This window comes from Fundulus heteroclitus, chromosome 9 (genome assembly GCF_011125445.2).
Source record: "Fundulus heteroclitus isolate FHET01 chromosome 9, MU-UCD_Fhet_4.1, whole genome shotgun sequence".
Classification (NCBI taxonomy): Eukaryota; Metazoa; Chordata; class Actinopteri; order Cyprinodontiformes; family Fundulidae; genus Fundulus; species Fundulus heteroclitus.
The window spans coordinates 21,020,793-21,034,757 of NC_046369.1; the positions used below are offsets into that span (position 1 = coordinate 21,020,793).

A 13,965-nucleotide genomic window follows, 5' to 3' on the forward strand; every position below is an offset into this window, starting at 1 on the left:
TCTGCTGCAAGAAATGCAGTGGGCTATATGCAAAGGACATGCGCACACATGTTATGATGTGACGTTATTGCATAATATCTATAAAGTATGTTTTCTATGCCTGAGATCTGCACTGCAAAAACGGATCTAAAAACAAGTAAAATGTTCTTAAAGTTAGTGTATTTGTCCTTGATTTGAGCCAGTAAATAAGATGATCTGCCAATGGAGTGAGTATCTTTACCCCTAAAATAAGATAATTAGACATCCTACACTTGAAATAAGATGATGGCGATGAATTGTTCCCATTTTAAGTGGAAAAATTTTATTCCATTGGCAAATAGTCTTATTTACCTGCTCAAATCAAGGACAAATACACTCATTTCACAAAAATTGTACTTATTTTTAGTTCAGTTTTTGCAGTGTGTGTCACAGTTTTCAAAATGTTGACTCGTATAAGTTTTCATATGAACATGGAGCAAGTCTTCAGAAGCGTCAATGATATTGACTCATTTACAGCGACTGCCTGTACGCTGTTACTGTTTATCTGCATCCCAAAATGCTAATGGTAATCTCATAGGGTTTGTGGTAAGGTAAACGAAATCATTTATCTTTTTTGCTGGCTTATTTATGACAGGGCCATTTAACATTTACACATTTACAATAAGGATTTTCTTATTTATTGTTCTGGTGATGCTCCAAATCACAATGTCGGCAGTCATCCAAATCAGCTCGTTTCTTCACTGCTCTAACAGGATATTGGCTTATCCATTACCATTTTTATTTCTTCATCAGTAAATACATTTGTCTCAACCCTTCTTTGCCCAACAAACTCTATATTCATTCATGCACTTTGATTTGAGTTTAGTAAACTAAAATAAAAAGACCAAATAAATGATTCCAGGAACCTAAAGCACACATTTTAATTACATTTAATTGAAGAATTTAAAAGAAACATTTCGTGTGTGTCACACAAATGGGCAAAATCACAATCAGCAATTCTGACCTTAATGGGTAATGGAAATTGGCGTCGCCAATATAAACCTACTCCTTGCATCACCTAATGTTTTCTGTTGCCAAGACTTGCCATCCCAAGAAAACGGGTCAGAAATGTAACTTTGATAATTTTCTGTTTTAATGCATTAAAGCTGTGGTTCTGAAGATTACCCAGAATCTCTTTTACAATTTATAACACACAGGCATATATGGGTTTGTTTTAGTGTTGCGCCGATGCCATTTTTTGGCCCCGATACCTGGCTGTGCAGTATTGGCCGTTACCGATACCATCTGTTTGAAATTGATGTGTGTATATATGAAGAACTGCATACTACGTAGTATAACTTTTTATTGCCTACCTGTAATGGGTGACAATAGTTGAATAAACCTTTGGCTCTCAAAGGCCAAAATAGTGCAACATTCGTAAAAGTATAACATGTATAATAGTAGTGCAACAGTAAGACAGTAAAATGACATTAATAATTGGATAATCTCTTTTAAACCCTGAGTTTTGGCTCTCAAATGCCAAAATAGTGCAACTTTCATGAACTTATATTATATATAATACTAGTCGGGAGAGAGAAGGCTGCGTTCAAGTGACATACAAACATCAAAATGGTATCGGTGCCTATTTGTTGGTACTCGCCGATACCGATACCACCATTTTAGTGCTGGATCGGGGCCCCGTCCGATACTGGTATCGGTATTGGCGCAACAATAAAGAAAACGGGTCAGAAATTTAACTTTGATCATTTTCCGTTTTAATGCATTAAAGCTGTGGTTCCAAAGATTACCCAGAGTCTCTTTTACAATTTATAACACACAGTCATATATGGGTTTGTTTATAACATTTAACAATCGTTTCTAACCAGTAGAATGCTTTAACATTGCCACACTCTTTTACTACGGTATGTAATATTAACAACAATATAAAAGGCTCTTAGCTATGAACCTCATATAGCAAAAATAATATCAACCCATTAATATTAAAGACAAACTTAATTTACTTTAAGTTTAGTACTCTTTAGGAGTTTATTCATAGTATATCCATCATACTACTGACTGCAGGTACAGACCAAACAACAGGGGGTGCTGTTGTCACATTTAGAGTGTTTAGATGGTCTGTATTTACCTTCATGTTCACCCGGTGGACACGCCCCACCATTCGAGAAGGAATGACCCAACATAACTATTTTATCAGTGACAACGTTTTTATTTATCCCATTACTATGTTTATTTAGACAACGGCTCCTTTTAATAACACCGTTAAACAAAAAGAAAATTAGCAAATCGGGATGAAAAGAAAACTGCTAAAATTGTTATTACAGAGAGTTTCTTCTTGCTGCATATTTGGGCACTTCCAAAAACAGGTTTTTATGTGGATCTAAACTTTAGAGAAATAAAGTGCAATGCGTGTAACAAGTCCTGTAAGTAGGGCTGGAAATAAAAATGGGTTTTCACCCGCCACTGAAAAGAAACTGAGAAGAAAATTTGTATTGCGACTCAAGATTTTTAGAAGTCACGAGTTGCTTGAAAATCGTTATAATTTTTAACAATATATGTCTTGAATAAATAAAAAAAATAAAACGGTTCAACATGTTTGTTGTAAAATCCTAGTCGGTTGTTTGTTCTGTAAGAAGTTCTCTGTTAACATGAATTAGTACTTCATGTGTAATCGGGTTTTATTGTTTTACTTCCAGGTTTGACAAATATTCTTTACCCGTAACGGTTTCTGTAATCAAGTGGTACATTTCAAAAGGTGGCTAAAAACATTTTTTTAATAATTACTTTTTTTTAAACAATATAATGCAATACAAGGATACAACTCAAAATAACTTGGTTCACACATTTAATTAGATGCTTTTGGCTTCTTTTATTTAGTTATTTGACAACAGCGGAAGCTTTGTCCCGGGTTCACTGCAATGCAAAAACAGAACTAAAAATAAGTAAAAAGTTCTTCAAATGACTGTGTTTGTCCTTGATTTGAGCAGGTAAATAAGAATATCTGCCAATGAAATGAGTTTTTTGACCCCTAAAATAAGATAATTAGCCATCCTGCACTTGATATAAGATGATGGAGATGAGTTGTTCCTATTTTAAGTGCATAAATCTTATTCTATTGGCAGATCATCTTATTTACCAGCTCAAATCAAGGATAAATGCACTTATTTCAAGAAAATTTTAGTTATTTTTAGTTCTGTTTTTGCAGTGTGATCTGATGTGGTATCATGATCGAACCTGAAATGAAACACCCAAAGCTTTATCCGTCTGCCTGTCGGTCTCAGAACGGCGTCTTGATGCGCCTCCGACCCACCTGTGTTTGCTGTGAGTCAGTCCTAGGATGTGATCTGGCCTGTCCATATAGGCTCAGGCAACGTCTTTGTGGATGTGGCTCTCATCCGCAACATTGTCTCGGGGGTTTTTTGTCCGCGCTTCCTGCAGGCGGCCGGCCCATTATCTCAGCGCCACAATCACTATGTGCAGAGCTATTTCTGGATGCCTTTGCTGCGCCGTTTTTCTCCTCCGGCGGCTAAAAATACAACCTTACCTCGCCGCTTCGTGGTCGTCAGATGCAATCAGCATTGTTTTCGATTAGGGTGTTTAAGGGATGTTATTGTTGCCGTTTAATGGTTTCACCCGTGGCCGGCGCTCGGCGGAGTGGCAGTTTTATTGGAGCTGGGAGGCACAAACAGCTGCAGGGGGGGGGGGGGGTGTCAGCACTGATTTGTGCGAATGCGATGCAGGTATGCGTCTCTGCGTGTTATGTGTGCTTTGGGAGCAGGGTCACCTCTGTCGCAGCTGTCCTGCGGGCGCAGGCCTGGCATGCCTCTCGGCCCAGAGCCGCGGTTCTCTCCAGAGCACGCTTGCATCGACGCACACAGCCACGCGCATACCGAGGCACCCGGACCGACACACGGCCAACCCCGCGCGGGCCAACTGCGCCGCCAGGCCAGCGTCTCATGGCGTCACACGCTGGTTAGGACGAAGGTGAACGGCATCCTGCTTTAAGTGGCTTCTAAGGTTATTTAAAATTAAAAAGAGGGGGGTGGGGGGTCTAAACCAGCCGCGGCAAGAAGTGAAAATAATTTCTAGTTATTAAAATGCTGCTAAATAATTAGCGACAGATCTATTTTTTTTTTTTTTTTTTTTTTTTGCGTACTGCTGACTGGAATCTGGATTCTTCAGATTGAGACCTCTGACAGCTATGAATGGCACAATCTCTGTATATCATTAAAACATTCCTCAGAAGAGTGATGCGATCTGCAGCCGTGTAACAGGAGCAGCTCCCACAGTTGCTTCGGCCCGGCTGCAGCAGTTGCACACACACACACACACACACACACGTTGGTGTATACATCATTGTGAGGACATTACATTGACTTCCATTCGTTTTCTATTGCTTCCCTAAACTCAATTAACACCTCAGCCCTAAACTTAAGCATCAGCCCGATCTGCATAGTGTGGTCCTTGGAAATAGTCGTCACGATGTTGGTCTACTGTAGCCATACACGCACTGTGAGAGAACAAAGCGTGGGTCAGTGGTCCCTCTCCCCCCTGGAGGAACAGCACCAGCCATCTGCTGCCGGCCCACAGCACCACCTCAGTCCCTCTAGTGCGCACGCTAATCACACAGAGCCCAATTTTCCCATATGACACATTCATGTGTCTACGGCCCCCGCTTCACATTCTCTCTGCACACATGCTCTCCTCAGCCACGCGTGGTTTTTAGCCCCCCCCCCCCCCTCCCTCTGCCAGTTCTCTGCCCTCCCAGAGTGCATCACACTTCAGACACCACAAGTCACGGATGGCTGTGCTCTCTCCACGTGGACCTCGGAGGTCTCGCTGCTCCCTGGCCGCGTTAAGAGCTTAAAAGAGGATTCACCGCTGCAGAGTCGGACGTTAGGCGTCTTCGCTCAACGACGCGTGGAGATTATTTAATTGATCCATCGACAAGATGATGTAAAGACTTGGCACCCGCCTGCAACTTTACCAGAACGGCGTTCTTCTGAGGTTTTATCATGTGAAAACACTGTAAGGCGGGATCTTTTTTTTTTTTTGGTTTTTGTACTGGGACGAGTAACCGGTCAGAAGAAGGAGGAGGATGTACTGGGAGCTGTGGCTGAGCCAGGTCACCGCCACTGCTGCGTTGCAGTGCATGCTTCTCCAGAACAAAGGTGGGCCAAATCCTGTGTGTGGATATGGAGACGTCGGGGGGGGCAGCAGCGTAACGGACACGCTGACGATCTGTCAAAGCGGAGAGATCGTGTTGTCTACAAGGCACCTGGGCATAGATCAGTATGACGGTCCTTTGAGTGAAAACACCACAGCGTCACGTTTATTGTGAGCAAGTATCGGTTCTCCTTTGTTCTGCTAAGACAACGAGACGCACTGTTGAGGTGACAAAGAAAATATTTTCAACCGGCTGAATTTGCCTTTAGCCGTAAGCAAAGGAGAAAATGTAGCAGCCATTTTTCTTTTTTTCAGCCAGATGAGTAACAGGGAGCAGCAACAGGTAGGGGAGGGGCAGAGCTACGTTACTCTGTGCTCCATGCATACAAATCCAAGGCACTGGCACTTCCTGTGGCGTCTCATTAAAATGACTTGAAACATTAAGGATGGGGAACTTTTTATCTTATTTGAAACATTATTTTTGATATATCTTGGTTTACCTGCTCTCCATACCTTTTTTATTTGGCAAATTCTGTCCATTGCAGCTCCATGCTGTCACATAGAAGTTTATTTCTCCCCCTTTTCTTTTTATAGCAACCGTGTAAAACAGTATACCTCAAGCCATCTGGGAATTATATGTCTAACAAGACATGAATTGCCAAAATTGCACAAAAAAATGAAAATCTGTTCCAACAGGTTCTCTAGTCTGATTCATGTGTCTGTCTCCAGCTCTAGATCTACCTATATGTGGCTCCCACACACACACACGCACACACACACACTGTGGCGTTTAATCGTTTCTTCCTAAACACACGTATGGATGTGAGCAATCATCGAGCGGTGATTCTATACATAAAGACGATACAAGAGCTGTTTCTGTGGAACGGACCACAGCCTTGAAACTGTATCATTAGTCACAGAAGTTCCTGACATGAGGAAGAGGCGTGGAGAAGAGGAACTTTAGTAAAGAAGGTTTGATTTTTTTTGTACTTAATTTATTATTGTACTTAATTTCTTATCTCAGTTTATCTGAGACTTAACTCACTACCAGCGTCCACACCGAGTGTCATCATCTCAACCTGGCAGAGCTCAGGTGTGGTGCGTTCACTGATAAGAGAGGAAAAAAACTGATTTATGAGTTTTCTACTGGCTTCCTGAGCTAATTACACTGCAAACAGAACTAAAACTAATTAAAAGTAAGTAAAACTTTCTTGAAATGAGTGTATTTCCCCTTGATTGGAGCAAGCAATATAGGAACAAATCATCTCAATCATCTTATTTCAAGTGCAGTATATCTAATTATCTTATTTAGGCATTAAAATACTCTTTCCAATCTTATTTAGCTGCTCAAATCAAGGACAAATACACTGCAAGAAATGTTGACTTTTAGTTCCAATTCTCACAATCAGCCATTTTCTCTGTGTACCCCTGAACTTGTGCGAAATAGCAAGTGAAATTCCAATGCGACAACAAATATTCACTCACTTTTAAATGCGCTTTATCATTCTTTTATTTTATTTTTTTTTACTCTGCAGCTTCTGCAGTCCTCAGTTTAATTGCCTGCTGCATAACAAAACAAGCGGATGTTGTGGTCTTTCAGAGGAAGCGGTAAACGCAGGATCACACCAGTAGGTGTCCAGCTGCGTCTGATAGCTGGAGAAAAGAGTCCGACTGACCGTCCAGCAGGAAACTGGAATGAATCAGCGGCTTTCAGTCTTAAATCTCGTTCTCTGGTATCACGCTGTGGTTGGGCTGGGATTAGCAAAAACCTGCTCAGCAAAGTTATAGGAGATTAGTCATATTTTGGGTATTTGGTAGAAATAAACCCTTCTTGACAAAACAAATAGACGAGGGCTTGATCTGTTGAAGGAATCCTTTTTCTAACGCGGCACTTGTGTTTGCCTCCAGTAGCAGCTTTCTCTGTCAGGGATTGTTCCCTCTCCTCCTGCTCAGCCCTCTTCCAGTCAGTCCAGCAGCTGTTCAGACACGCAGGAGCTCTAGCAGCTGCTGTACATCACAGCATGTACCGGCTAATCGTTGGGTGTGTGCGCGGTCCCGATGGGTGTGTGTGCGTTATTAGCAGCCGTTCTGCGTTGTAGCTCCTCCCCCTTTTTCATGCTTCCCTCTCTGATATAAACACACAGATGAAGGACAGTCCCACCTCAGATGTTACCTGGCTCAGGCCAGACGCAGCAGCCTTTTTTTTTTTGTGTGTGTGTCTAGTGATAACAGAGCTCTTTGTCGGCCATATTGGGTAAAGTGATGCTTTTGAGGTGCCTGAAGCCAAGCAGCAGCTTTGAAGATGAATGGGCAGCTCTGGGCGGCCTGCAGCTTCGCACGGGGTTCAGGCGGGAGACTGGACAGAAAGGTAGACAGTCAGGAGGATGGTGTTAAAGTTTTAAAGGGCTCCAGACGTAACGCTGCAGCTCTGGGTTGGAGAGATGTTCAGGTTCCCTGTGAGAGGGACCACATTTTTTGCTTTTTTCCCTTTTTTTCTGTTCTGTGCAATTGATTTGTGTCGCTTGCTGACTCTGAATCCCTCCTTTCACCCAGAAGCTCTGACCGAGGCAGTGCGATGGAGCTCCAAGGAGAACCTGCTGGGTGCGACCGAGAGCGACCCCAACCTCTTCGTTGCGCTTTACGACTTTGTCGCAAGCGGGGACAACACGCTCAGCATCACCAAAGGTAAACAGACCTGTAAAAAACTGAAAATCTGTTGTTTTCTTTAAACCTAATTAAAAAAAATTGGTTTGTATGTAATAGACTGAAACTCTGTTATCCCGCCATACTGCATTCTTTTAGTGCATCCTCCCATAGTGTTGGTACCTAGCAACATCATGAACCTGTAATTCAGGTAATGTTATTTTTTTCCATGAACGTGTGCGATCGACACCCCACCCTGACGAGAGACACATGGAGTTTGTTGCAACAGATCGTCAGAGCGAAGCCTCATCAGAGTAATCATCCAGGCGGAGCTACTGATTGCCTTTCAGACTTTATTGTGTCACATGAAGCTCAGTTAATCCAGAGGAATGTTGGGCGCTAGTCACACCTTCTCATTATATAAGCAGAAAGCAAAGCTAACGTAAAGATTCATTCATGTGCTCCTCTGTTTGGATATGTTTTGTGTGTTTCTTCATTTGCTGAAAAATATATAGTTTATATAGAGGAAATCCGCCTTTGAACGGATGCAGCCCGTATCTAGATTTTAAAACAAACGAGAGATGCGCCCGGACCATATGATGGCGCTCCCTTTAACACTTCAACTAGGCTGCGCTTTACGAGGAGTGATATTAGTCAGAATATTTATTTTAAGAGGCTGGCAGCCATGTTTGATGTTGTGGCTAACCAACGTGATTCCCTGTCATTGCCAGGATGAAAATCACATCTTCTCTCCTACAGGTTTTTACAGACCAGAGGGTCTATTTGTTGATTACATCAAGGAGAAGGTTTTGATGTGTTTGTGTATTTCTGTGTGCTCAGAACTGTATGGTATCCTGGTTGTATTTGGCTTTTCTAACCCTTTGCAATGGTATCCAGTATGCTCAGTTCGACCGCTACGTCCTCATGGGTATTTTGCATCAGACTTTAGATGTCCCGTCATCACTAAACATCACATTTTTTTCAGTTTGTTGGTTTGCCACCCCATTTTTCTCTGTCTTTTCCCTAAAATGCCTATAAATGCATTTACAAATAAAGGGAAGTATGAAACAAAAAACTTGCTAGATCTGGTAATTGTCGGTTTCTCCCTATGATTAGTTATTTTTAGGTCAAATACTAAAAAATATATATTTTATCTTAGAAGTTCTTATTTGTTAAATGGATCAAAACCGAAAATGACAACATTTTAAACAACTCAACCAACAGTATTTACTTTGAAGCATTTTTTTTTAGTTTGATAAATATCTGATGACGTAAATAGTGTTACGTAGCACGAGTCCAGAGAATAGCCAGATGGCATCTCCACTGCTATCGCCCCCTGATGGGAGACTGCTCTCCATCATTTGTTACAATCGTGCTACTGTTATCGCCTATTTGCACACTGTTTTTCTCAGGAATATCAAATTGTACATCTCTGTAAATGAAGCCTCAAGATCACTGCACAAAAATTACCTCATTACTTGAGATTCATGAAGGAGGGACTGATCCATGCAACATGGCTCATGTCACTCGCAGAGGGACTGATATCAGCGCTCTCAGACTCTGATGCGAACTTCCATGCTCTAATGTGTGGAAAAAACCCTCCTGTAAATACTAAGTCTGTTGTGTGTCATGTCGTCTGTGTGCATCCTAAGCCGGTGTCTGCCTCAAAGGTAATTTCACTAATCCTGATTCCTGTTAAATATTAGGGGTATATGGTGAAATGGCTAAGGAAGAACATGCAGAACATGTTACATAATAACCAGAATAGGTCCAAATTGGCATTGGATGGTCAGACCTCAAAGTAAACCAGAAATCGGCGTAGGCCCAATCAGTGCATATCTTCCAAAAAAAAAAAAAAAAAAGTAAATTATCTGTCCTCTTGTGCCTCTCTCCACTATACACTCTCCGTTTTCTCCTTCACTCAGCAGCCGGTAATCAGTCAGCAAAGTCATTCAGACTGTCAGGCTTATGACACCGACTGATCTAAAGCCTCAGACGTGGCAGTCTGTTAATTCATCAGTTTTAAGACTTCCTGTGCCAGCCGCCCGCGATGGAAACGATGTTTAGACCCTGACTCATGGAGTGAATCTGAGATTTCTTCCCACGTGCCAGCGCATGTGGACTCTCGGGCTTTTCTCCACGTGGAAACTCTCTGGCTCGGACGGCCGCGTTGACGTTAGATCAGCTCGGCTGTAATAAAAGCAGGTGAATGGAGCAGAGGAGGAGCTCAGTGGAAACACATGTCTGGGGGGCCTGCGATGGTGTCTTCGTCCTGCCAGACCAAGCTAAGCAAAGCCAGGGCAGATCTTCCTGCAGTCAGTGTTTCCGCGCCACAGACGGCAGACAGGACACCACTGGATGTGGATAATCATCCTGCTACATGATCACGTGTCGCCTTGGTCTCACTATATTACAAGTTTCCTGCGTAGTCTTGAAAAGTAGGCAGCGTGGTTTTTTTTCCAGGTCTGTTTAGGCTTAGGGGAAAAAAAGGAGCAAATTTGATTTCTATCTCACTCGTTATGTTTTCATTTCAACCTGCATCCAGTAGGCATGTCAGGTCCCTGCTCCCTGCAGTGTTATGGCTAACCGAGTTCGTCTTTCAGCGCACTGGCGTCTTCCACTCCCTCGCGCGCCCCGCGATGACGTCAGACAAAGAAAACAGACAAAGTCACTACATGCCTGGCTTTGCCTTGCCCCGTATGACTGGTGTGCTTTTCTAACATCTCCATTGTTGCAGCGGTCTTTGATCTGGTGTTACAGAAAGGTGTGTCGTCTCCATGACACCTCGTCTTGTTTGTTTGACTTGTTCTCAAAGCTCCAATTTGGAGCTTCTGTTCTAAAGTACAGAACAAAATTAATCAGTCTGAATCGCTCATGAGATTAATTCAAGTCCTGATCTGCTCTCAGGTATTTTCATAGAGTCTGCTCCTGCCCTGTAATCAAAGCCGCCTTCAGTACATTATACGCTCTCCTGTTTGCAGGGGAGAAGCTGTGCGTGCTGGGCTACACCCAGAACGGAGAGTGGAGCGAGGTGCGGTCGAAGAACGGCCAGGGTTGGGTTCCCTCCAACTACATCACGCCGGTCAACAGTCTGGAGAAGCACAGCTGGTACCACGGGCCCGTCTCCCGCAGCGCTGCGGAGTACCTGCTCTCCTCCCTCATCAACGGCAGCTTTCTGGTCCGGGAAAGCGAGAGCAGCCCCGGTCAGCTGTCCATCTCTCTGCGATACGAGGGGAGAGTGTACCACTACCGCATCAACACGGCCACTGACGGAAAGGTAGAGGCATGACTTTCTACATTCTGCTTTTTTTTTTATAACTAGCCGCCCACAACTAACCTGACAAAAGCCAGCTGTATGTCGCTCCGCCTAGCTCCACTCACATACATCTGGGACCTCTCCATAGGAATTGCCTTTACTGAAGGCGGGGCCTTATCAAAAATCCTTGCATATGATTGGATAAGCCACTTGTCTGTCATCTTTATTGACGTGCTATTTCAACCACTCACACCGAAGCCAACCCGTGACGCTGTGAGAGCGACACAGGAAAAAAATAAAATAAAATAATAATGTGTTTGCGGTTCTAGTTGCACGCGTTTTATTGACAGTAAGCTGACAGGAAGATGGGGGAAGACAGGCGGCAAAGCGCCGCGGGTCGGAGTTGATCCCGGGCCGACCGCGTCGAGGACTAAAGGCGTCCTAACATAGTTAGCGCTAACCGCTCCGGGGCGCGTCCCCGTCTGCACGTCCACTGCAGACGGGGACGCGCCCCGGAAAACAAAACTTGCCAAATCCGGTCGGGAGAAGGGGGAAAACATTAGCCTCGTGAGACCATCCTGATCTCGCGAGCTTTCAAGGTTTCACTCGCAGATCAGTCTGGCTACTCTCCGTTAAAGAAAATTTGGAGCCGTTCACCAAACGAACGTCCAATCAGCGTTGGCTTTGAGGCGGGTTGAGGTGTGACGCAACGAGAAGCGCGACAGTTCAGTCTAAAGACATGGCGGCTTCAGCCGATGAAACTAGCGTTAGCGCGGCTATCGAGCAAGTTTTATCGGAATCACAGAGTATTTCTTTGCTGAGCTAACGAGCCTTTACCTGCAGCAGCAAGAGTAGCTTGGCTTGTGGTTGTGTTTTCGTCGTCGCTCGTAACAGAGCGACGACAAAGCATGTTGACGAGTACGTCATATGCTTCGTTGATCTGATTGGTTGATTTGGCCCGTCTATCACCAACATAGGCCAATCAGCTAACCAGTATTTTCGCCCCTTCCCAAAATTACTTCAACGGAAGGTTTCCAGATGGATATGCGAAGCAAATCTATCTGGCGGCGTCAGGTTAGGAAAACATTGTTTCCACCAACAAAAGCCTTCAGAGCCGTTCTCTGATGTTCTTTTAATGAAACAAAATTAGGTAGATTGGACAACACGGAAGAAATAGCAGCATCAATGTTAACGCTTGCTTCCTCGACGAGCCGCCATTGCTATCAAAACAGTCTCACGTCATGGTCGCGTCTCCACTACGTCACATCTATGAAACTCCAGCCCTGCATCCTGATTGGCCAGACCATAAAATTGGTTGGAGAAATCACTTTCTACCGGCGATGTCCCAGATGTATGTGAGTGGAGCTAGGCGGAGCAACATACAGCTGGCTTTTGTCAGGTTAGCCCACAACTTGTTTTCCTCCAAATCCTGCTCTCCTCTTACATCCCCATCTTCCTCCGCCTCAGGTGTACGTCACGTCCGAGAGCCGCTTCGCCACCCTGGCCGAGCTGGTCCACCACCACTCCACCGTCCCCGACGGCCTGGTCACCACGCTGCACTACCCGGCGCCCAAATGCAACAAGCCCACCGTGTACGGCGTTTCGCCCATTCACGACAAATGGGAGATGGAGCGCACAGACATCACCATGAAGCACAAGCTGGGCGGGGGCCAGTATGGGGAGGTGTACGTCGGCGTGTGGAAGAAGTACAACCTCACCGTGGCTGTCAAAACGCTCAAGGTTTGGACTTGAATATTCATGTGTGAAAGCTGTTTGCAATCACTGAAGTAGCAGAGATGGCTGGGGCTTTTTAAGAGTAGCTGTAGATCACCACCTGCAGGTAGTCATAGGTAGTGCACATTTCCTAATGGTTTCTTTTTTTTTTGCTTTCTGCGCAGGAGGACACTATGGAGGTTGAGGAGTTTCTGAAAGAGGCGGCCGTTATGAAAGAGGTCAAACACCCAAACCTCGTTCAGCTACTTGGTAACTATTAAGCAGCTTGTTTTTCATCCTGGTAGGAATCCCAAATGATTAGATTAGATTCAACTTTATTGTCATTACACAGGAACAGGTACAAGGCAACGAAATGCAGTTTAGGTCTAACCAGAAGTGCAATAGCAGCAAGTGCAGGATAAACAATGGTTCCATATGTACAGGAAATGGTTTTTACTGAATAAATATAGAGATGGATACTATTATAGACAGAATTTTACTGATTGATTTATCCTATGAGTATAATATATAGACTAGTATTGTGAACTAGATTTACACTATGACCACAAATGACCATCCCTCCATAAAAGCGTATTATTTTATATTCATTGTGTTGTTTATAATGAAGGGCTGTGGTTGTATCTTTTTTTTTCTCCCCACAGGTGTGTGCACATTGGAGCCCCCTTTCTACATTGTGACAGAGTACATGCCGCATGGCAACCTCCTGGATTACTTGAGAGATTGTGAAAAGTCGGAGGTGAACGCTGTGGCGCTGCTCTACATGGCCACGCAAATCTCCTCTGCCATGGAATACCTGGAGAAGAAGAACTTCATACACAGGTTTGCCTTCGGTTCGGCTTGTCTGTAGATGTAGGGACGCGTGGTCTTCCTCGGGTTTCCATCGTTTCCTGACATTCTGCTCCTGGATTCACTCCTTAGGGACCTTGCAGCGAGAAATTGCCTGGTGGGTGAGAATCACGTCGTCAAAGTTGCAGACTTTGGCCTGAGCCGGCTGATGACCGGCGACACCTACACCGCCCACGCCGGAGCCAAGTTCCCCATCAAATGGACGGCCCCGGAGAGCCTTGCCTACAACACCTTCTCCATCAAGTCTGACGTCTGGGGTGAGTAAACACGTGTGCATTTGTTCATATTTAGGCAAATATGACATTCCTGTTTGGTTTGTTCACCACAAATGGCATCTTCAAGGC

At 44.1% G+C, this 13,965-nt stretch overlaps 1 protein-coding gene across 6 annotated transcripts in view; it reads left to right on the forward strand.

Moving 5' to 3' along the window:
- The window catches only part of abl2 (c-abl oncogene 2, non-receptor tyrosine kinase), a 34,914-nt gene that overhangs the window by 12,667 nt on the left and 8,282 nt on the right, over positions 1-13,965 (forward strand). The window contains exons 1-7 of one of the 6 annotated variants that reach the window (XM_036141228.1): positions 4,854-5,147; positions 7,696-7,827; positions 10,767-11,062; positions 12,509-12,781; positions 12,940-13,024; positions 13,417-13,594; positions 13,694-13,878. In XM_036141228.1, coding sequence (XP_035997121.1) covers positions 5,075-5,147; positions 7,696-7,827; positions 10,767-11,062; positions 12,509-12,781; positions 12,940-13,024; positions 13,417-13,594; positions 13,694-13,878 — 1,222 coding nt within the window. In that variant the 5' untranslated portion in view covers positions 4,854-5,074. Of the gene's footprint in view, positions 1-4,853; positions 5,148-7,047; positions 7,511-7,695; positions 7,828-10,766; positions 11,063-12,508; positions 12,782-12,939; positions 13,025-13,416; positions 13,595-13,693; positions 13,879-13,965 lie in introns of those variants that run through there. The other 5 variants (XM_036141229.1, XM_036141226.1, XM_036141227.1 and 2 more) reach the window with 5 other exon arrangements.